This window comes from Centroberyx affinis, unplaced genomic scaffold, assembly GCF_046629955.1.
Source record: "Centroberyx affinis isolate AG114_WGS23_722 - 3 ecotype Tasmania unplaced genomic scaffold, CSIRO-AGI_Caff_v1 ptg003428l_1, whole genome shotgun sequence".
NCBI classification, from domain to species: domain Eukaryota; kingdom Metazoa; phylum Chordata; class Actinopteri; order Beryciformes; family Berycidae; genus Centroberyx; species Centroberyx affinis.
This window is the reverse complement of record NW_027281401.1, coordinates 244,328-269,713: the sequence shown is the minus strand read 5'-3', so window position 1 is coordinate 269,713 and position 25,386 is coordinate 244,328. Positions and strand designations below refer to the sequence as shown.

The window sequence follows — 25,386 nt, the reverse complement described above, 5'->3', positions numbered from 1 at the left end:
AAAAATATTTTTTTCTGAGATATTTAATACCATGATGATGAGACGGTGAACCAATACTCTGCTGCTGTTTGACATAAGGATGTATGTGATAAACTCAGAGTGGGATCTACTGTAGGCTGCAAAACCTAGTATAACATCATCATCTAGCTGTACCCATGGGCATCAATGAGGTTTCATATTATTAGTATTATTAGAATTATTAGTATTATTAGTATCATCATCATCTCCACACACCCTGGCCCCATCACTTGGAGTTTTTTTTATGCATTTGATTTCATTAGCCTTCATTTTATCATCTCTTGTTTTTAGTCTGGATTTCTGTTGTGTTTTCTGTAAAGCGACTTTGTGGCAAACCTGTTTGCAAAAACAGCTTTATAAATAAACCTGACCTGACAATGCTCAGATTTCAGATTTATCTTGCAGCAGGGGAAGTTTCCAGCAGTGGGGGAGGCATCGCTGTTGGAAGACTGTAGGTAGGTGCAACACTGGTGTTTTTCACTGACACAATTGTAAGCACTACTGTAAAACCAACTGTGGGCATTGGGTCAAGTGCAGATATAGGTTTCTATCGCTTGTGTGCATCAGATTACCAGCAAACACTGTCTGGTCTGCTGGTCTTTCGATAAGCAGAGCAGTCCAAGACAGCAGGAGCCTATATAGGCCTGTACAGTACAGAGAAAGAATGTTATAAAGCCCTAGGCCTCCATATCAAGGCCAGAGCTTGCTCTAGGCAGCCGAGCTCACGAGGAAATGCAATTTCTGAAGATGAAGCTATATGTGATGTGAAGGAGCCTGATTGGTTACCAGAGGGGGTTCTTCGTTTTTTCAAGTGAGCCATCTGTCCCCGAGTTCACACTCTCCCCACTCCCCTACGAGCTGCCAAAGTCTCTGAACGAAGAGCACACACATATTCACGCTAAGACATATAGCTTATGAGGCACACGCTCAGCACGGCTCAAAATCAGCTTGACATGTGAATTAGGCGACATCGTGCAAAAACCTGGGCACAAAAAAAATATTCACTGAGATTTAACACTTCACCTATATACACTACTGCTGCACCATCCCACAGTGTTACATTTACAAGTGCTCAAGCAAAATGATGATGTTGAGGGCGATGGTTTAGCTGCTGGCCTACATGATAAATTGAGTTTTAGATCAATGCTCTGCATGTTACACCATAACAAACCCATCATTCTGCCTTCACAGTCCTTGCCAGAGATCAAGAGACGTCACAAAGGCTCCCAAGGATCAATGCTGTATTTCACACTGACAGCACACAAGCCCAGCAACCACCTAAACCTGCCTTTCCCTCCCCCAAGAAATATTACCTTGTAAGAAATTCAATGCAATTCATGTAGATGGGCAAGGAACATTAAAGGACACACAGTTAGGCTGTCCATTTACCACATCACATGAGAGGTACAGACTTTCTTGATTACATTCATCTTCTAGTCCAAGACACTTTTTAGAAAATCATGTGTCTAAACACAAATAACATGTTCGAGAATGCTGACTCAACTTCTACAATGTGTCTCCCCTCAGTTCTGCCTTTTCTTCTGCCATCTGCCTTCTTCCTCTGGTTCTCACCATTTCCCGTATTTAGAAACCTCTGTCCTCTCTACTCACCGATCTCTTTGCCCAGTCCCGAGTGCAGGATGGCCCCAGCTGAGGTCACCACAGCACAAGTCTTGAAGGCGCTCTGGTCTTGCCGCCTGTAGAGTTGGTCCAGGGGGAGGGGCGGCACCAGACGGGCCCAGCCCAGCGAGGAGAAGGGCTGTTCTGATCCATCCACTGTCCTCAACCTGGCCTGCGCCTTCAGTTGACACAGCAGCTCCTTGGCGCTCTGGGCGGCCCTGCGGTGGCCCTTGTAGGCCACGTGATGCTTGTTGGCGCTCAAGTAGTCCTTCATGGCACGCTGCAGCCGAGGACTCAGCATACCGGCAGACACGCGGCCCCGCCACAGGCGCTGCACCACAGAGGCCGACTTGGAGAAGTAATACTCCTCCAGATCGGAGGAGTCACCGCCAGCTCTCCCGCCCGCTGTGGTCCTCCTACTGTTCCCCGTTTCTCCTTCTTCCTCTTCCTCCTCATCGTCCTCTTCCTCCCCGCCGCGGCGGCGTGCGGATCGGTTCTGGTACTCCACGGTCTGGAGCGTTCTCTCTCGACTCTGGGTCACAGGGTCCGAGTGAGAACCCACGTTCTCTGTGCCGAAGGAGGACCAGGCAGCCAGGCTCTGGGGGTCCAGGTAGTCCTGGCGGCTGGCCTCCTGGCTGCCGTAGACGGCGTAGGGAGCGCTGTTGGGGCTCCGGCTCACCTCCAGGCTGGACTCTGGGGTGGTGGAACTGACGGAAGGCTCCGGCTCCGCTCCGGGGTAGGTGGTGGTGGTTAAGGCGGAGGCCAGTTCGGGTCGCGAACCCATGATGGCACGCTGCTGATGGGAGGCCTGGATAGAGGCCAGGCGTCGCGTGTCTGGGTGCTGGGAGAGCGAGGAGCCAGCGGAGGTCAGGGGCTCATCCACACGAGCATCCAGGAAGTAAGAAAGGAGGGCCAGAAAGAGCAGAACCCAGGCCAGCATTCCCACCAGCACCAGCCTCCGCCACTGCCTCATACTGGACTTCATTACCTCTCACTCACATACACGCCTGTTCGACTGGCCCGCCAACAACACAGCTCCACGGCCAGAGGTCAGCTGGAGGGCCTGGAGAGAGAGCAGAGGTCAGAAATAAAACTCATGAAACTGCATGGGGGAGCAAGCACAAAGAAGGAGAAAGTAGATATTTCAAGACAAGACTCACCTCAACTGATGATTCTATTTGTTCACGTCCATGTGCCTTCCAGGATATAACAGCACCCTGAGAAGAGAAGTGGGACAAATTAGTAGATGCACATAAGTACATGTGAGCCCACTGTATGTGTGAACGCACAGACACACAGACACACACAACTCACACACACACACACACCATACTGTAGGAAAACACCTCCTGCAGGGGCAGAACTTGGCTGCTTTCCACTCACAATAAATAAGTGGAAAAGAATTTTTAAACCATTTAGAAAGTAGTCCTACTTCTACAGCCAACCATTGGGATGATCACACCAAAAACGACTAAAAAAATGAACTACTGCCTTTACTGGAACAATGAATACAAGTTGGCCTATTGTCTTTCAGAAAGGTGAGGTTGAAACAGAGAAGCTTCCTTCCTCACTGTGAAATGCTCTCTGAATTAGGATGCTACTCCAAAAACTCACTGAAATAATCCCTAGTCTCATTAAATGAGCAAAAGAAAAGATAAAGCTATGGATTTACAGTATGTGCAGTTTTTGTCTATTTCGTCATCCTCAGTGTTCCTTCTTCCTGTTGTACTTTTTGGTTCCTATTTCATTTGGATTCATTATAGATTCACATTTACATACCATTTTTGTAATTATTACCATATTACCATTTTGCTATTAGCAATATCACAATTATTAATAATTTAGATTATTATTGCTACAGCTTCATGGTAATACTCTGCTACATGTTAAATTTACTGATAGCTTACTGAGAGACGGAGACAGAAAAAGTAATGAAGGTGAACAAATGAACCATTAAATTGCTCGACACCAGAGGACTACAACCCTCTCTGCCATGCATTTTGGTCTCTTAATGTCGGAGCGTGTCTCTCGAGAGTGGCGAGGTACGGCAGGAGTAGAAAGCTCCCGAGTGTTAAGCCTCCTCTAGTCCTAATTACAGCTTCCTGTCTCTGTGGTCGCCCGGCCCAGCAGCGCAGCGCCGAGTCTGGCAGGAGTGATCTCTGGGGCCCCTGCGGTCCTCCATACATCCAGGCCTCCCAGCCCGGGCCACACAAGGAGGCCAGAGCTCATCCACTGACCCTGGGCGAGCCCGAGCAAAACAGCAGGGAGCAACGGGGCCAGAGGGAGCGCAAACAGCAAGGGGGCGAAAACAAGCGAACAGCAACTGAAGCATGTAAGCACACACGGAGCAATCCGATACCAGGCTTTCTCAAAAGCTTCAGCATGTTCTGCGTTACCAGCCTTAAAGGCCCTAGGCAGGAGAGACGAGCGTTAGGCTGTAAACCTCTGTAGCAGTTTGGACATGTCCACACCACTGGGGTCAAAGGTCACTCAGTGGAAAATGTGCCATTTAACACCTGGAAGTAACAACAACAGGCCCAACGCATTAAAACAAAGAAACACAAGTGAGCAAACACACAAAGCAGCGCCATGACAGTGTTATCAACAAGTAAATGCCATCTATACGCACCACTGCTCCACTGAAGCCCACTGCGTGCGTGTCTGTGTGTATGTGTGTGTGTGGTGGTGTGCCTCACCTGGCAGCAATCAGGATGTGTGCTTCAGTAACTGTGGTAAAACAACATAAATGCGTGGCGCAGATGGAGAGGCGGGGGTGGAGAACAGAGCTAGTCTTGTGAGAGCTAGACAAAGAAATAGAACAAAATGAGAGACATGGAAACGAGATACAGCCAGACAGCAAAGGATGATTAAATGAGTTAAGGGAGCAGGAGACGGTGATGAACAAATGGATTAAATGTAAAAAGAAAAACAAAAATCCAAGGTAAATGGTGTGTGTGTGTGTAGGGGGGGGCAGTCTTTTGTAAAAGAAAAGGGGAAAGAGGAGATTGGTTAAATGTTAGCAGGCCCTTTGCCCCGAGGAGGATAATTATGTGGTCTATGATTTGCATGGGAGAAAAATGAGAGTGAGTGAGTGGGTGAAGAGAGAGAAACCATGGATGCAGAGAGAAACAGATGCTTTATTAGCAGATACATCAGCTAATACTATTCTCTCACCACCAAGCTTATTTATCTTTGGAGAAATAAGTCTCTCCAAAATGGGTATTTATTGTTGGAGCACAACGGTAACACTTTAAATGATCAACTTCAATCATATTCTCTGAAAGAATGAATTCTAGCAGTGATATTATGCAAGAAATTACAGATAGCAATTGGGTTGGATGGTTTCAGTACTCTTCCACTCTTTGAAAATTATTTGATAAAATGGCCTGCTACGTGAATGCAATGTGAATTTCTGTATGTCTAGGAGTCAATAATAATCCCATTTTCCAGCAGAAGTAAAGATAGAAAATTGAGGCAGAGAAACTGTCAGAAACAGGGAAGTAGCCTATTGGAGAAGTGAAAGCCTGGTGCTAAAACTATGTAATAAACTGCAGTCATTCCATAATTCATCAGCTTTAGAAAGCAACTGTCTACTTCTCTCTCCCTCACACACACACACACACACATAAATAGACAGATACACTCACTCTCTGCATCTCTACTGAACTCTGACCTGGAAATTTCACCTTATTATCTAATAGTCAACACACTCCTGCCCCCACTCACCGTCTACAGTGAAACATTTCGCTCCCCCCCCCCCCAATTTTAAGATTTCTTGATTTTAGTTTTTTCCTTTTAACACATTTGCTCTTAATCATGCATATAATCGCATATTGTAACTATAATATGTCTTTCCTTACAGTATGTACATATTTACAGTGATATTGTGTAGTTTGGAGTGCGTATTTTTTGTGAGCTACCTCCTTAATCCTATTAGGCTTTTTAGGCAGCCAACCCCTGCAAAAAAAGACAACGGACCCAGATGAGAGTAAAAACACGTGTAGCAAGTACTGAGCAGGCTTTAATGTTTAATGTCTTGTTCAATCCAAAACAAGGCCAAAGCATTAAGCTATCTGAAAGGCCATTAAGCATTTTACACAAAACCTTTTTAGAGCTGTAATGGAATAGTTTTAATTCACGCAGGATGATCCGACCCATTCTTTAATTAAATGATGTGCAAAAGAAAAAAAAGTTTATGTAACCACATTCCTTGAGTCCCAACATGCCCTCCCTGACTTCTGCAATATTCTCAGTGTGTCTACAGTACAGGCATTGCCAGAGGTGAGTGTACTGAACCCCAGCCACTATTTGACTGCCAGGTAAGTGCTTAGGCTGCCCTTGAGGGAATATGGCAGTACAGCATCGCACTGAAATTGTTCAGTCCACTTTAATACGCCCTGCTGAGGAACCAGGGTGGAGAGACCATGCTATGAATGCATCAATCGCAGCCAGCTAGGAAAATATCTTAAATCAGCTAGCAGAGTCTTCTGTAGGAAGGGGAAGTTGTGGCATTGGTGGAAAAAATATCTAGGCGAGACTAACTTTGCAGAAAATAGAGTCTACGGTAAAAGCTGCGTTGGGCTGATAGAAACATCCTCTAACAACCAATATTCCCTCTACACCCGACTAGCAGTCTGCCTTGCTGTGTTTAAGGGGAAAATACATGTTGATTAACAGTGAGTGGGTAGAGTCTAATAAGGCTAATAAGGATTAATCTATGTTGTTTAAATCTGGCATCGAAAGACAGACAAGAGACAATAAAGATAACAAAAAGAGTTTTACAAAGAATGCAGCGGGATGACTGCTGTATTTAGGCCGGATAAATCCATTACGGAACATGCTGTCCTTTTCTATTGTGCTCACTGCATGGCAATGGGATTTAAACTGTGCGCATTCTCTCAAATAAAGCACAGGCCAACTGGTTTGTTCCTCATAAAATATTGAGCCCTCAAGAGTGGAGGTGTTCTCTGTCTAAAAAAAAAAAAAGCCATTTTCCTTTAATATTCACCTCTCAGCAGTTCATGTCAGTACACAGTTGCAGCCCCTGCACTACAAACAATTCCCTTCGACGGCAAGCGGCTACAAACCAATACATCACCGAGAAAAACAAAAAACAAAAAACAAGACTAGCTCTGTTGAGTGTTTGTGGGTCCAAAGCCCCAAGGTTTGGATGTGAACCACTGTATATGGTAAAGGACAGACAAAGGAGGATGGGCAAAAGAGGTGTGGTCATATACGAACTGAATGGTGACTTTGTCTGAAATTTCCAGCCTGGTCTTTGGGAATTTCATGAAGTGAGCATATCCTTGAAATGCAAATACATGCTCCATGCCAGAAAAGTTACCCCATCATGAATGGATTGCATGAATGAGACAAAACAAGCAGTAGTTTGACACTGAAATAATGCGGTGGATAGGCGGATTTATTTACCTTCACCTGCAACGACCTGGGTTTGATTCCCAGCTCAAGCCAAGAAGTTTTCTGGTGTGACTTTTAGTGAAAGTTTTTCCAATTTCACCATGATTAAAATCTCACCCTAACCTTAACCATTTTTACTTGCCTAAACAGGTACAAAAGCACTGAAGGTAGTGAAGGTGAAAATGGCCAATGTGTCCAATTTGTGCTATGGTCACATAATCACATAGTCCACAACATGCACTCTGCATTTCAGAGTTTGTGCTCCATTCACAACAGTTAATGAGATTGTATTGTAAAGTCCAACTCAGTTAGGCAACTTCAAATTTACTTAACTGAATTTGAATATATTCACCTGGTTGGTAAGTTGTCCCTCGACAAGGCGTCAAAGTTTAACATTGTGCAGCAGCTAAGGCAGGGCCTTGTGCAATCTCACCACTGGAACTGCTAAGCATGAGAGAGAGGATCACACTGATGGATGATAAGCACCTGATCAACACACTCACACTCTCTTTGTATCTGGAAAGTCCCTATCAAATGAATGAAAAGCTCATCGTAGGAAAGAGTTCATATAGAAACAGTTTGACACCGTCTATCCTCACACCAGAGGCATTTATACAGCTGTTGATCTTGTACCATGTTTATGACTGCTGTAACTGCTGAGCCATTCAAACACAGCAAATATAGCATAGTATCTCAATGTACAACACACACTCCTGTACCTTTGTTTATCATCTGGAGAGGGAAAGTTGTATGGTTGTGGACAGATTTGTGCAGACAAGAGAAAATGAGATGCTGAAAATGAGGACAGAGGAAGTGGTGCACCAAAGAACACAGACACCAAAAGTCACTTTAGTCCTATACTGAAGTGAGAAAATTAAACTCAAGGAAACAGCATATTCACCCAGGCTAAATGAAGCATGGCTCTCTCTCCTCACTTAATGAACCTCCTTCTACAGGTTCACCCTGCTTTAGCCTCCGGGGGCAATGAGGTTATTACTGCCTAGGACATCAGACATCGGCTTCTGTAATTATCCTGCCACTGTCTGAGTTCTCTAAAGGGTCCACTGGACTCATATCACTGTTTTTTTGCAGTGGAACCACAAAGTGCAGCTGTGAAGAATAGCTGGTACACTAAATGGCTGGCTACCTAAGCCGCTATAGATGCGTGACTAATGACAACTTAAGACTGGACTGTGTCAAAGCAGCTTCATCCAACATTCTCTTTGTCCTTCTGTCTGCCACTGCCCAATACTTCTGTAGCATAGTTTCTAGGCCAGTGTATCTGTGAGTAGGAGAGAATGTGTGCAGGATGGTAATGAGTGGGAGAGAGAGAGGAAGAGAGAGAGGAAAAGAGGAGGAAGATGAAGGCAGAGGGCTGATGATGGGAGAGAGCCAGGAAAGAGATGCAGCGGCACCGTCTCCGTGATGGATGGAGGGATTATCTCTCCTTACTTCTCAGCCAAAGAGCTCAACATTCAGGGGTTAAACCCTTCCCACATATCCTGCCAAGCCCTAATCCCGCCGCAGCTCCAACAGTAATATTATGTCATAATCAAAACCTTCCTACCTTCCCTTCCACTTCCACGCTCACCTTCTTTTCCTTCCTCCCACATCTGCCTCTCACTGTGACCTACATTCAACTGTGGTACTGTACATGCAGATGTAAGTGCAGACACCGCTCTGTTAAACGCGCGTGTGTGTGTGTGTGTTCATTTTCGGGTTATGCTGTACCCACGCAAAGAAGCTAATCAACATTACATCTACAATTACATCTGTGTGTGTGCATGCAGTTACTGAACTCGGCCTCTGCCTGCCAGGCTGTGTGTTGACATGTGACTTCCTACCAGCAGTAGATCAACTATCTCCTCACCACTGGCACCTAGCATGTGGAGCTGAGAACACACTGCAGGCGATACAGCTCATTCCAGCCATCCGACTGCCTGCCAATCAAACACACTAGCGCGTGCATACGCATGGCTGCACACACAAGTGCACACGCACACACACCCACACACACTGCTAAGCATAGACCAGCACTGAAGCACAAAGCAGCAGAACACAAACCGTAGCACACAAATACAATGGAACACAAATTCTGTCTCTCTTCCTTATAAATATACAGTAGTTTAGAGTGCATGAAGACAAATATAGAGTAGGCGACATATTTAATAAAAAAAACCCTCTCCAATTCTCTGCTCTCATCTATTGCACACATATACACACACGCAAACAAGGAAAGAGGGGAAGGTGTTCATCTTAATCTCATCAAAATGATCAAAAGACAGAGAAGTAAGTAAGTCTTTCATCATGATGCAACGTTACTCTCTTGGTGGGAGCAGATTAGGCTAATGAAGGTGGGCTGTAATGCAGGGTCTAGCAAGGTCAGACCAGAAAATACTAACTCCATAAAGACTGATCCTGTTGAGCAGATTAGGTCCTTCTAGTCCCCTGCTATCCCTCTTCAGCCACAGCTCCGATTATATCAGCAGAGCAAAAATGTCTATTTTCAAAGACACGCTTATAAACTCATTAGTCTTGCTCTAAAATAGAGACTATTCCCAATAACAGCCAGGAGGCGTAGGGAGGCGGAAGTCTATCTCACACACACACCTGCGCTCCTGTCAGCGTCCATCTGCTCTACAAGATTCACACCTGATCCACAGCGCAGAGCCGAGACGACAGCGCTCAGGCCTACAGGCTCCATAATGCACTACCTGTGTACATGAATGCACACGCACGTGCACACACATATTTCACTCTCCGCCTGTACAGACAGTTACTCCACCCACCCATAATACCCGGTTGACACCTGGACACACACATACACAAACATACACACCTGGACAAGGGCATTACAGTACCAATTTCGCCCCCCCTCTTCCCATCGGAGCACCATGTGAAGTGTGCATGTGCCTTGTAATTATGAGAGCAGTGGACATGTTTCATTTAAAGCCAGCACAACCAACACAGCCCCTCTGAGAGAAAACAAGCCACTGAGTCAGAGTGAGTAACGGGCTGGAGAAAGTAAGTGAGGAGAAATATAAGAGAGGAGATTGAGGGGAAAACAAAGAACAAAAAGGAACCCAAGGTAAAAAAAAAAAAAAAAAAAAACCTCAAGGACAAGAGAAAGAAGAGGACAGACGGATGAGAAATCCTTGACTTATGCATTGGGCATCTGCACTGTAAGCGGCATGCAGCCTGTGAAACGCTGGTGACCGTAGGTCAGATAGTGAAGGGCCAGGCAAAGTGCTGACCACTGCCGTCCATCCTGTATCATATAAAACGCTGCATGGATGTAGAAGGACTGACTGAGAATGAATCATTTTTAAATCAACCAAGCCTTTCCCAACAGCCGTTTTTCACTTGAGTGATAACACAGACCAACTTCTACACTTTTATAGGATTTTTTTTTTTTTTTAAAAAGGAGAGGGCAGTCCTCTCACCTTTACTATTTTTTTATTCATTCATACAGTTGAAAGCAAAGAGGTAGATAGAGTATGATAGGCACTGGAGAGAACATTACTTCTGTAGGTGTTAAGACAGTACAGTACACCCTTCACTTTAGAGCCCACTGTCACAGCGGCACGCTTAGATGAAAACATTGTTCAAGATTGAATGCAAGTCTACATCTCCATCTGGTAAGAAAGTGACGGCATCAGTCATCCGGTGGCTGCCCAATGTGTAAACAGGAGGCAGACTTTAAAGTTTAATCTAACAACAGTGTGCAAAAAAACACCTTACGAGTCACAGTCACAAAAAAATAAAAATAAATGGCAGTAATGTCTAATGTGAAAACTAACCACTACTTTCAGAGACAGGAAAGCTGACGGAAACTCTTGGCTGGGTAGAGTTGAATCATCCTGACCTTCTAAGCACATCCCACTCTGATAAATCACACAGGGCAGTGGTTCTTAATGACAGCCTTTCACGGTGCACAGAGCACTCTCGAATACACCCTGCCAACAGCAAGGTCCTATGAAGGAAATGCAGTTCTACATCTCACATTATGGCCCATAAATACAACTGGGAGTGCTGATGCCCCACGGCGGAGTGGCACTTCATGTGAGAAAGTAGACAGAGTCCACTTAAAGGACACTTGGCTGCCCATTCCCCCTCCTTGTAGAGGTAGTTTGAAGATGATGACAGCATGATTGTACAATCAGATTTTATGACCAGTCTGTCTCTCACAACGACAGTGATCTCACTCCATCGGTCTCTGGATCCAGAATAAATACAGATTCCCAGAATTAGAAGTGCTTGCTTACACATGACTATGAATACTTTTTTTTCCCATTGTGTGGGATGGAGGAAATGGGTCAGAATCTTAAGGCAATGTCAAAGAGTAAAGGTTTAAGAAGCCACTGATACTCTAAAAGCTAAGAACAACACTTTCTCTGGGGTAGACCTAAAATAAATGCAAATGTTCAGCCATACAGCCACACAGGTTAACACATATGCCAAATTATAACACCTAATGTTTCAAAAAAGATGTTAATATCACAGGATTGAATGCACCGTCCATAACAGATTATTGTGTTTGTAAAAGCATCATGTTTGTCTGTCTGCCCAGACAACAGGACCTCTAATCTAAGCTCTACAGCCATTTTCAGACGGCTTAACCTCTCTATAATCTGTCTGAACTCTTGACACTTACTTCTAAACATGGGCTGAGATTTGAAGCCTATCAGAAACATATAGTACTACAACAAAAGCTACACCACTTAAGGCTGCTCAAACATCCCACGTCCCGTTTCAAAGGCCCAGCATAAGAAGCATGGCGCCTTAAATCAACACAACAGCATCCCACACTCCAGTGCCTGAGCGGCATTTCTCAGGAAGTTTATAACCTGGCGAAACAGGCTAATTACCTCCGACGTCCATGTGTTTCTCATGAAGCGTCCTGTCCTCCGAGCGCTCGCGCACACAGCCAGGAGTGAGGGGCACAGCTGGTCCTGATGACTCCAGCGCTCCTCCTTTTGAAGGCTGAGCTCATATAACTGCCGCTCTGCTCGGTTAGCCCACATCTGAAATTACACCTCCACCTTCCCAGAGTGCCCTGCCCATGCGATTCTCCGCTCCTCTCTATCTGGACATACAGTCTGGAACAGATAAAAATGAAACTCTATCTCCAGCCGCAACCGACAGTAAATTTATATGGGCATTTTAGGATTAACTAAAAAGGAGCTAAAGTATCGACTCAAAAGTTCAGCCTTGCCATTTCATGAAGGTTATGTCTGGGAAGACTGCAGCTCTGAGATATTGAGCAGAACATTGTCAAAGATTTGACATCCCATCTGGCAAAACTCTTAGTTACTTTCTATCTTTTTATATATTTAAACCCCAAAAGTAACATTCAAAGATCATGAAGATGTGGATAACTTAATTTTGATTAAAAAGTCAGTTACTAATTCCAAGCTCACAATTTCTAGCCTCGTTCTAAAGATTGCCCAAGAATTCTTAAATTGAAATCAGCGTGACTGTGCAGAGACTTGTTATCGCTCAAAGGCAGTAGTGGCAGGATATTAAAAAGGTCCTGCACAATGCGCAACTTGACCATTACTTCACATCTGTCTTTCACAAGACATGAGCTCAGCATGACAGACACTTAACCCTGATATGCCAGTGCATCAGATTGAATCACAGTACCTGAGAATTTCCTTTGGTATATTGAGTGGTATTTAAGAACATAGTTATGAATTGTCACACAACCTTACTGGATTTTTTGTCAAACTCCCACAATCCTTCCTTGTATTCAACAAGATGATCATCTGATTGGCTAGCTCCCCTTCCTGCACACTCCCTACATTTATGTGCAGCCTTGCCTTCTCCCAGATTCCAGTTGGCAGTGTTGATGATGATGAGAGCAGTCAGTCTTTGACTAATTAGTTCAACAGTGTGATGAAGCGATCACCAATCTGATCACTTATTGAAATTACGCATTTTATGTGTCCCTCCTCACTGCTGGTCAGTGTTGGTTTGTCCCTTCATAGTTTGATCTGAGGTAAAACCAATCAGTGCTTTCTCACCTCATCCTGAGTGATACTCGCTCAATGCTGCTTCTGCAGTGGCTAAACATTTTTTTTTTATGCCGAATATTTAGTTACAATTAGATTGAGCTAGCAAAGGCGTTTTAAGTAACAGATATGGGATTTATTAAGTTTGGGAAATGCTAAAAACATTTTGGCCAACAGGCTAGTGTGATACTGAATGACATGATGTGGTTCTGATTATTCCAGGACTGTAGCAACTTCAAGTACAGCAACAGTTGATGCTGCACACCTAGCTAGGCGCCATGGGACTGGACAGCATCTGGACTTGTTTTCCATCGGTATGATGGAAAACAAGTATAGTGTATAGCTGATGAGATATATATTCATATATTCATATATATATATATATATATACTCATATATTCATTTGATGAGATTTTCGTCAGACTCCATCGGTATGATGGAGTCTGACGAAAATCTCATCAAATGAATCACTATACAGCTATTTACATCTCTAATACAGTCCTATAAGGCCAACCCAAAAGCACCCAAAGCATGTTGAGACATGCTTTGGGTGCTTGCTTGTTTTGTAATGAGACCAGCTGGTAAACAGATGTAAATGAAAATTGTCTTAAGTCATGCCCTCCTCGTATAGTTTTGATGCTACCTTGACATTGCTTTAGTAGTTCCTAGTTTACTCTTTGCTGGCCAGCTGTGGTGGCCGGTCTACATGCACCACTGTGTGTAAAGTAGTGCAAAATAAATGGTGAAAGTTGTCAGGTCATGGATTAACTGAAACTTAAATATATACATCATGTCTCATTACAGTGTGAGCATCACTATGTTGAAAAAGTCATGCTTTGCTTGCTTTGCTGTTGATTATTGGAGAGTCCATCGGCCCTATAGGAATGAACTGGAGAGCTGCACCCACACAAGCAAGACCCAAGTAGATCTATAGTGAAGCAATCGACGAGATTTTGGTCAGAATCGATTGGTATGATGGAAAATACGAGAAAATGATCTGAGTTATGCTTTAGAGTGGGGATTGGCCAAGGTAGGACTGACCGGGATACTGTGTGTGCATACAAAGAGAGCAGCTCTCCTGCACACCTGTGGGCTCTGCACACCCAGAGGGAGCGTGCCACATTCAAGCCAATAAATACCCAGCTGCAGAGACACAGAGGTGCCAGCCTGTGTGCAGAGGTAATTAGGTAAGAATACGTGTAAAAGCAATAATGCAGATGTTATATGAGGATCACAACCCTCCCATGGGCTGGCGGTGTGTGTATGTGTGTGTGTATGTGTGTGTGCATGTGTTTTGCCTGGGATCCATTAGCACATTGGTAATGTTTGTGTGGATAGCAACAACTACAGTTCACCTTCCATGGAAGAAATTTTCAAGGCAAAGAAAGGCAAACACAAATACAGACAAATAATTTACCTTTAGTTATTTATAAAATGTGCATGCACTATCTCCTTTTCAGCTATCCCCCAGCTCTACTGTATGATACATAGAACTATTACTGCGGCTCTGAACACTGTCCACTAAAAAGGCTTTTGTCCGTTTTCCACAATGCAAGAAAAATAGTCAAAAATATCTCTGTATCGGCTCAAAAATATGTACTACCCTCAACTTAGCTACATCCTTCAATTGAAAACCTCTTCAAAAGCTATAACACACTACCGTTGAAAACCAGACAGCACAGAAGCATTCGGCAGTTGCACACACCAATATATGCACACACACACACAGCAGCTAAACAACACTTTTCCAATATATTGCCATCATAACCTGGTGAGGAGCTTTGCATTTTTTCTTCCCTGTGCTGCATAAACATGCAAAAGAGCAGAGTGCCTTGTTTTGGCAAGCGGACTTTGATTCCAGTGGACTGACAATGAAGTGCGTGTGTACATGTATGTGTATACTTATTAATGAGTTTCAGTGTGTATCCCCCTCCAGCTCTATTCTTGAAGGTTTAAGTGATGTGAGCATGTGTTTTGGTGACAGCCTAATGAGTCTTGACTGCTCAGAGTGATAAATCCAGACTTGGGCCTGTCCATGATATCACACCACTCAGAAGACTTCAAAAGGCATGGCACCGCTTTGCCTTCCCCCCCAAAAGAAAAGAAAACACACACTTTATTTTCCTTGACACTTGTATCTTTTCCTTCGCTTTAAAATGCTTTCATCGGCCTCAATTGTGCAATGCAAAGGCGATTAGGACCATAACACTTCTGTGTTTAATTTAGGCACTTGTTCAGAACACTGTGACGGTATCTGATTGTTTCTAATTAAATGGCTCCAAACAAAAACTTGCTTCAGTTCTAAAAGCAAACAGTGCAATTGAGATATGAAAATGTGCCGATACATTTCTCCACAATATGCAGACTCTGTTTCAACACAGCTGCTGTAGGCTCCTTCCACATGAACTTTAGCAGGTCATTGCCATCACTGCTGGGTGACAACAGAGTACCACTGACCTCTCTATGGATTTGCCCTTATGAAAAATCACTATAATATTCCTATATGGATTTACAGTGCGTCTAAGGTACTCAATAGCAGGTCTATAGTGACCTTTCCATGCTTTATGGTATCACTATACTCCTATGGGGATTTATGGTTTTGTACCATTTGTACAGTTTTCCTCTAAAATGTATTACAGGATTACTGTAGGTCTTGTTTGTTAGGCTGAGCTTCGTAGTGAAACTCTTGCCTGTGATTGTGGTTTACAGTGTATCTGCATGGAGCTGAATGGGAAAACAGAACAATAGATCTTAATACATCTTCTCCCCAAGTTGTAGAGCTGCAGCGGAGGCCTGGCCTCATCATGCACTGGGAATGAACTGTTTGAATGGAAGACACTTCTGTGAGGAGAAAATACGCTGTTTTAACACACCGCAGGCTCTGAACGTAGGGGACCTGTGTGGCTTCACCCTACAGGAGGCGTCATTAACTGAGACGCTGCTAAACGGTAAACTCTGCTGAATGTGTTCCAATAGTCAAACACTCATCTTGTTTACTAAACGTGGTGGGTTGAGAATACCTTGAAGAGGCTCCGTAACAAGATGTGCTGCCGATGCTGAATGAGCTTTCTTTGATACTGATCCGCGACATGATGGAAAAGTCATGAAGAAACAGATTATTTTGCTAAACTATAGGCTACTTGCATTCACAGGTTTAAATCTATAATTCATTTGAATCCTATTCACAAAACACATCGTCGGCACGCCATGCCATACGCATCCTCTCCCTTCGCTCCATGTTCTGCACAAAGCGCTCTGAAGCGACAGGAGCGAATGCAGATCTGTATGGAAATCCTGCGGAAAGCGAACAAAGCCTTACCTAAAAGATGTGTCCGTCTTCACTTGATGCTATCCGGTAGTCCATTCTGCAGCGATTCGCCTTGTTGCACAGACGGCGTGCGGGCTTGGTTCGCACGCCTCAGTTTTCAGTTCAATGCGAGATCCACTACTACGCTGAGCGGCGGGGCTGTGTTGTCTGTCACATTGTTGCTGGCCTTTTCTTGCATCCACATCTGAGTTGAAGGGGCGGAGCCAGCGAGGGCTGTTTGTGCCAGTAAGACACCGAGGTGGCTTCTTGGGTTGGACTGAGAGTGATTGAAGGAAGGAAAAGGAAGGAAGGAAGGAAGCAATAAAGGAAGCAAGGAAGGAAGGACATACTGTATATTCACATTGATTTCAATACCTTTAAGGCAAGCCTGTCCATTTCAGATGGTGATGGTGGTGAAAAGTTAGTCACATGATGAGTTATAAGGTAAGAGTCTAAGAGTGTGTGTGTGTGTGTGTGTGTGTGAGTGTGTGAGAGAGAGAGAGAGAGAGAGAGAGAGAAAGAGAGAGAGTGGCAGTGGCGAGAAATGGCAGTAGACAGGTTAGCCACCCATCACTTTATGAATACTGTATATGTGAAGAGAGAACTATGCGTATTTGGTTCATAATGTGTGTATGTGTGAGTGTGTGTGAGAGAGAGAGAGAGAGAGAGAGAGAGGGAGGGAGAGAGAGATTGTGTTGCGCCTATTTGTTTTAGCTTACTAATATAAAACTGTTAGCCTCTGCTCTCCCTCCCGCATGTCTTATTTTGCCGTACAGGGATCAGTCAGTGCGATGCAGATTGTGTGTTTGTGTGCTGCTCTCTTAATTGCCTCATCAGTAAATGTCAAACGTTCAAATGGCTCTGCCATCCAGATTTATTTATTCATTTGTGCTCCATCAGATGCAGGCGCTGCTGCTGCATGGTGCAATTACAGCTGCACAGCCAAATATGCCAATGAATAATAAATCACGACACAAAGAGAGCTAACCGGCTGTCTGTGGGCCATAAGAACAACTGGAAGGTAAAGTTTACAGTAACAAAATCCACACTAACCTCTTCAACACTGAAGGGTGGTCAGATCGCCTCAAAGAGAGCAGTGGAACAACATTTACAGCGGTGGATTTTGCCATGAATGACTACACATACACACACACACACACACACACACATACACAGATGCTCACACATATGGATCAGGGGGTCAGCACAGACATACAGAGCCGAAGGTTGCCTCCAAACACTCTGACCAGAGGCGTTCACTCAGATGCACACATGCAGCGCTCTTCAGAGTGAGAGCTCTTGGAGGCAGATGACTCACACCAACTCACTGGTGGGCTCTCAGTGTGTGTGTGTGTGTGAATTCATTCCTTCCCAGATGATCGCGAGATGGAGAGTGTGAGTGGGCTGAGGGAAGTGGGTTTCTGGCCCACAGCAGTATGTTATGACTTCTGTAGTGAAGCGTCTCCTGCAGCCCTCCCTGCAGGTCAACGGCCGCTCGCTCAACTCCTGACACACAGGTGCTGCTTATCGTCTCATCCGGGGGAGCATCAGTCAGCGGCACTTCATACCGCCGCTGCCTTTGTACCGGCTCTGGATGAAAGTGTGACCGGGAAGGAATCTCACAATGAGGAGTGTGTGAGTGATTGTGAGAAAGTGCGTACAAGTGTGTTCTGTGCACGCGTGTGTATGCGAGAACAAGAGAGTACATGTGTGCCTGCTGTAAGTGTGTGTGTGTGTGTGTGTGTGTGTATGAAAGTGTATCTTAGCTACTCTATAAAGGTGAGCAATTTGCCTCCAGGTTTTCTTTTGCCTCTCCATGGTAAAAGTCAGTTTGATTCCACGCTGCTCCTCTCTCACCATCAAAGATATAATTCTCCACATTTTTCCTGCTGTGCACACTTTGCTGAATTCTCCACTCTGGAGTATAAACTTCTTCACTGTCAGTCTGGCAGGTTATGATATTTTGGCTAGCTGACTTTTGAAAATAGAGGGTCAAGCTAACATTGAGAGGCCTCCGCTGTTTTCAGTACACATATTTTTGATGTTTGTACTTAAAGAGTGAATCAGCACAAAATCACGTTTTTTGTGATGTAAACATGCTTATATGGCTTCTATAGAATGAATAACGTTAATCCTGTACTTGATTTTTACATTTTTAGAATTAAATCTTGAATCTGATTCTAGGGGCAGAAAGTCGTTGCACTGCTCTCTATGGGCTCTCTTCTGGCCACACCTGAAGGCAGGTATTTCGCCTGTGGCAGTGTCAAATGCTTGACAATCAGAAAATTGTTAACCATCCCCAAGTGGAGCCGGGTGATCCATTAACACAGACACACACCTCTATTCACTCTCGCTCCTGACCCCACTTTTTCACCTCTTTCAACATGTGCCAGATGGAGACTGGCTGAAATCAGTGTGGTTACACACTCTTTAACGTCAAGAAATTATCCTCTTCTATCCACCCCATGACCTGACCACCACCAGCACCACCCTCATCATTGCTACCTTCATAATCATCACTGTCTGTCGAGACTCGTAACTGTGTGATTGAGATGAATCAGGGGGGGCGTCAAAGCGCTCCACCGCAGTTAAAATGTTATCTGAACATCTGGCCGTCTCTCTGATCTACCCCGGTTTGCTGTTCCTCACGACTAATCGTGGCCATTAGAAACCCACAAGAGCGTGGCGGTTTCCATGGCGATACAGTGATCCACTCGGGCGTATCGAGCCTTAAATATCCTGGTCATTTCATCCCATCTGTTTCTGCTGATTACAATGCCTCAACTGATTGGAAATTATACGAGTCAACACATCATAAAAGCCCCGCTGACATAATGGCCTCGTTCAAGTTAGCAAAGCGCTGGTGAAGGTGTCTAATGAAAGACTGAGAGGAAGGATGATGCATGGGTAAACTCTGAAAGCAATTTATTAGGTTTATAATCCAGACCACGTACTTTGGAGAAAGATGAGTAAACAGTATTTGATGTATTGCAAGCGAGAAGATGGGATGTGGGAAACTTTCTGCAAGTATTGAGGTGGCAGTAAATGAGTTTTCACTGTGACCAAAGACAATTACATCCTGTGACTGTAGACTTGAAGCCATTTGGTGGGTCTGATTACTGTATATTTGTGCTGTTCTTACATTGGAAAGTAGAGGCAAATGATCTACTGGTAATGGCTATGAACTGTCTGAGGAAATATGATTAGCAAACTCTGTATCTCCTTTTGAGACACTGCTGAAAAGCTATTTTCACAAACTTGCATTTAACTGATAACCTTCCTCATTATGCGGTAGCATTATTGTTAATGTGTGCACTGGGAGTCTAATAAGGTTTCTGAATTTTGCTAAATTGGCTCTAATGATCTTTGGGATGTTTCTAATTATGAATGGAAGCACAGCTAATATCTATATCTTGGGAATAGGGAAATTTGCCTATGTGTGATGAAAGGGCAAGCTGCCACCTATATCAGAAGCGATGTAAAGTCAATTTGTTATGTGTCAATCGCCAATCAAATAATTGTTCTGTCCTTTGGCCTTTGATCTTACCAGGCCTTCAGTACAGTGTCAAGGCAATGTCCGAAAGACTTCTGTCAGGCTTCTGAAAGAAAAGGAGAGGCGACCTTCTCCTTTTCTTTCCGTCTCTATCCACTTCCATTTCTTTTCCTTTCTTCTTGCCCTGCTTTCTCACTCTGCATCGTTGTCACTATGTTGGTGTTTTTGCTCCACTGGTGTGGATCCTATGGGGTGTCTCCAGGATTTCTTCACACTCTACCTTGTCACTCTCTGGGAGATGGCAGTCCCACTTCTGCAATCCCACCATACTGCAGCGACAGCCTCTATCACTTCTCCTTTTGTCACTTTTCACTATCACAGAGCTCTCTCTCTCTCTCTCTCTCTCTCTCTCCTCCTATTCTATCCTGACACCTTGTTTATTTTCTCTTTACTTAAGCACATACAGTAGTTTCTCCTGCACAAACTTCACACTGGTCCAAACAGCAATTAGTCTCCTTTTTTTAAACGCCTGACAGTGTAAGGAAGCAATCGGTCCCCATCCTGATAAGATTTCAGTTCGGTAACACATGCCTTAGAAACTGCATGTGCTGTCATCCCATGACAACTATGCTAAGTCTCTCTGTATCCCTTTGATGTTCTGTCTTTAACAACAGCCTAGTAAGATCTCTCTCTCTCTCTCTCTCTCTACTCCTTTCTCTCTTTTTCTCCCGCTCGCCCTGTCTCTCTTATTCTCTCTGGCTTCTCGTAATCTGCTTGTTATCTGAGTGATGTAAGCTGGATGTAATACCTTTAATGATTACATATTGTTGATAAGATAAGCCTTGTTGAGCTCATTGAAACTCTTGTGTAAATCTCTCTAAACGGCTACAATGTGATCTCAGGGGAACCGGTGGAACGAGTAGTGTACATATAGCTTTTGCCTGGGCATTCATTTCCACAAAAACAACCACTCACAAGGTTCTGCGTGCTCATCACTGAAGCACACATCGGCCCCTCTGCTAGTCATGTGTCTTTGGGGTCGCTCAGTAGCCAGACATATGTCACATTCCCTCTTCCTCCCTCTCGTTTTGTCTAACTGGGAAAGACAGGGATGAGGGTGGGCGCTTTAAAAGCAACACATCCCCGGGCAGGCAGGGCTCTTTCTGGTCCTCCGTTAGCAGCAGCGCTGTACCCGCCCGGCGCTAGCTTGGAACTAGGTTGTTTCCATGGTGACCGAATATTTGATGGACAGGTCTGTGTATGATCACTGGCCCTCTGTGAGAACTGCCTCCCTCGCCTGTTATCCAAACGGGATGCCAAGCAATTAGCATCTCTGCCTCTCCAAGAAAGATGCATTCATATATATAGGTACATACATACAAACACAGACATACGTATATACAAAAATACACATATACACATATATACACACATGCATGCATGCTGCGGTGCTGTGTGCCTTGACACTTTTAGATGCCATATGCTGTCATAGGATATGATATGCATGCGCTGTGTTCCCAATCTGTGCTCTGCATGCTGTTCATGTGCATCCCAGGTGACTGCAGAGAGGAAACAATTCTATACACGCTGACAAAGCCTTCACACTCCACAGATAACACTGCTACGTTTGGGCACAACACAAGTTTATTTCAAGCACATGTGCACACCCGCATTCAAACAAAGGAATATGTTACTCTCACATATGAAATTAGCTTTGCATAGTAAATGTTTCATACTCTATTATGGGGCACAGAAAAAAGCAAACACCAAGCTTTCAGATTTACATATAATGAACTGTCATGCCTCTGAGTCTTCATGTAGTTTTGCAGTATGCTTATGCATCAAGTTGTAATTTGTGTGCAGTGGGACGTTATCACTGAGCAAGACCTAACACACTCCCCTCTGGCTATACCTGGATAGGGACAATCAGTAGTCTGATGTGTAGTAGTGATTAGGAGCAGGGAGAGCTGCAGCACAGCTTGCAGAGGATAATGTGTAAATAACTGGTCTACTGACATGGAGAAACTGAGAGATGCAAATGACCGCCATTGTTGTGTGACCAGTTTCTTTTTCATGCTGAAAATAGTGATTACAGTTGTAATCACGTTTTTATGATTTTGATATCAGCGAAATTCTTTTTGAATTCTCCATGCTGAAAAGGGTTGTGAAATAAGCTCAAATCTCTCTCTCTCTCTCTCTCTCTCTCTCTCTCTCTCTCTCTCTCTCTCTCTCTCTCTCCCTCTTTCTGGATCCCCTCAAAATCATTCTGTTTCATCCTTTTTTCCGGTCATTTTCAAAAGGATGTATCAAAGTGTTTGGCACTGAGAGGCAGCACAGCTCTCTTTAAAGGATTACTGTTTAAGTAAAATGAGATTTTTCAAGGCAAGGCAAACTTTATTTATATAGCACATTTCATACACAAGGCAAATACAATGTGCTTCACATAAAGCAGAAAAAAAAATACATAAAATGACATTAAAAACGAAAGAAAGAAAGATATTGAGCAGTCACTCTCACACTGGTGACACCTCTGGTCAGCCAGTATAACTTCTCTGACTCAACACTCAATGTTTCCTCTCAAAAGGAAATCAATTTAGGTGAGATCTTGAAGGATTCTTCGAAGGAGCCTAGAGTCTTTCCAGTGGTCTTACCCCACCCTATAGGCAGGCCCCACAGCCCCTATAGGACTTGTAAATGTTCCTGTAGAACAATACACAGATCATCTAAACGATTACAATTCTAAACTTCAAGAAATCCTTCAATTCTCAATACAGTTTTGAGGATCCCGTCAGACCAGATAAACTACTCACCAGAGTTCCTCTAGACTCCTGTTGGGATCCTGTTCGTGATGCCAATTGATGAATAATTTTGTATAAAATAGGTAAAACATAAATAAAAGAAATAAACAAAATAAATAAAGATAACACCTGTTACATCTATATACAGATGATTTAGCAGAAGGCCACAGAGAAAAGGAATGTTTTGAGCCGACTTTTAAAAGAGCTGACAGTGGGAGCATATCTCAGAATCTACAGGACCAAAGTCACTTGAAGAAAGAAATATATAGAGCTGAGTGTCATCTGCATAATTGTGGTAGTGAATGCTATTTTTCTGTATGATATGTCCTAGTGGAAGCATGTAGAATGGTGAAAAAGTTTGAAAATAGGTGATCACACGTTTAATCCTGTAGAATTAGTAGTTAACAGGAAATCCCACTCATAGTTTTGTGCATTGCAGCCGGAAAAACAGGAAAATATTGCCGAAAAATAGATAAGCAGGCAGGAGCAAAGCAGAGAGCGTCTGTAGTGTTGGAGAGCCCAATATCTTTCCTCTCTAGCTGCACAGCACACAAAGACCATCCATTACTTCACCTTCTGCTTAAGTTATTAAAGAATAGTTAATAACTATTCAACTTATTAAACAACAACAGCAGCAACAACAAAGACTATAACTACCCCATCACAATTATCCGGTGTCAGAGCCAATGTATGATTTGTGTGACAGTGGGATTCAGTCCCTGTTGGGCACTGTGCCACTCAGCATGCCTGCTCCTCAACACCTGCAGGTCACACACACCATATGCCTCGGATAGCAATACACAAGGAGAGCAGGACTCCCACACTCACACATAGATGAGAACTCAGGTTTAATGCCACATGATCACAATCACCTACTCCTACATACTTGTTAGATCCAAATTAAACATTTAAGATGAAATGCACCCAGTAATTTCTCCAGCACAACTTCCTCACCATCCTGAGGTCAAAGTATTCTTATCTTGGGCACACAAGGTGAAATACCTTTCTCCACAATGCACTTATGCAGTGGGTTGAACACCGTCTCATAGGCTTAGCCTTATTATAATACAGGTAGCCTACTCAGAATAATGTGGCTGTGTGCTGTAAGCCTAGGTGACAAAGAACCTGTCTAATCCAACGGGAGATTCAGGCAATGCGGATTTGCATGACAAAACAAATATTGTGAAATGCTATTAGGATGAAGTGGAGAGCTGAATGAAATTGCCTTGGCCCTCTGAATAATTTCACAGCATGAGATCATCTTGTTATACTGAAGTATGAAGGATACAGGTACAGCATGCAGACGTGTGCAAAATGATTGGTAGTCGAGGAGAATGCAGTATTGTTACTAATACATAATTCATTCTCAGTTATATGACTGATGCTAGCTGACTATTGCAAGCATTGTAATTCTTTTGCCTTCTGATAGCTTGTTCACTCACAAAATCAGCTAAGATTAATGCCATGCCCAACATTTACCTTTCACTTCCCGCTGGAAGAAGACATACTTCCGTTACATTGTGCATATAGATGTATGCAATGTATAAACACAAAACAGAGAAACGCACTCACACCACCAAAGCCACCATTGTTTACGAGAATGTGGTTTCGAACGCCACTGTGTAATTTCACTTTAGCTCTGAGGGCTTTAGATGGCTGCTTCCTTCTCCCCAACTGCCCGGCCTCTCCGTCAGACATAATGAGGGAACACAGCAGCCAAACTAGAGGTTTGAAATGGTAATGAGTAAGGCTCCCCTGTACTAAGAGGCAGAAGGACTGATTTAGCATAGCAGAATTAGAGAGTGGGGACAGGAACAGACAAGGACACATTTAGATGGAGGTAATATATTTAACTATGGCGCCCAAGAGGAGGAATGGAGTGAATTCATATTTAAACTAAACATCCATAACTTCTATTTATACCAGAGCGCAGTACTTCCCTGGCATAAACCACATTCATCATTACACAAAATTAGAACCTTGTTACTCTCTTGGGAAAATGATTACTCTGCGGAATAGGACATGTTTTATCCACTTCTGTTTTTTTCCAACCATATGCCACATCGTCAGGATTGTTCATTGAGCCAATAATGACAGACCAGTGAAAGAACACAGAAACTGCTTCTTTTTTTTTTTTTCAAGCAATGACAAATAACTAACGTTATTAACACAGAGACACATCTCTTAACAGAATAACTCTTTCTATATTTCTTCCACGGTCTGTCATCTTTAGCACAAAGAACATCCTGACCCTGTGCTTGTATGTCAGCGCCTCACGAAACGCTTTAAAGCTCATGTGAATTTACAGTTTTCACCAGCTAATCATCTCCCCTGCTCCCACCCCAGCCTAATTAGCGGGGTATGTAGGGTAACTGCTCGCTGCTTCCTGCTGTCTGCATGCATCGAACACGCGCACGCTAGATGCATGAAAAATGCATGTCCACACCATTTGCCACACCACGCTGTCCTCATGACTGTCTGACAGCTGAGAGGTGCGTTCATGCTCATTCAAATACACCGACAGGCATACTCAGCTCACACACCTTCATGACTGTGGTATTTGACTCAATAATGGAATACTTATAAGGCTGTAATGTATTCTAAATTAAAAAAACATGTATTGTATTCCATTACACTATCTAAAAAAATAGCAGATTACAGGTATGTGTGAAAAATAAGAGGATTACTTCTGGAAATACTTTTAAAGTAGAGGTGAGA

General features: G+C 43.7%; 1 protein-coding gene across 1 annotated transcript in view; it reads right to left on the bottom strand.

The window, feature by feature from the left end:
- Positions 1-16,517, bottom strand: part of st6gal2a (ST6 beta-galactosamide alpha-2,6-sialyltranferase 2a) — a 35,395-nt gene extending 18,878 nt beyond the window's left edge. The window contains exons 1-3 of the mRNA XM_071539250.1: positions 16,390-16,517; positions 2,799-2,855; positions 1,630-2,701 (exon numbers count right to left, since the gene is read on the bottom strand). Of these exons, the coding sequence (XP_071395351.1) occupies positions 1,630-2,623 (994 nt within the window). The 5' untranslated portion in view covers positions 2,624-2,701; positions 2,799-2,855; positions 16,390-16,517. The remainder of the gene's footprint in view (positions 1-1,629; positions 2,702-2,798; positions 2,856-16,389) is intronic.
- Positions 16,518-25,386: the final 8,869 nt, after the last annotated feature.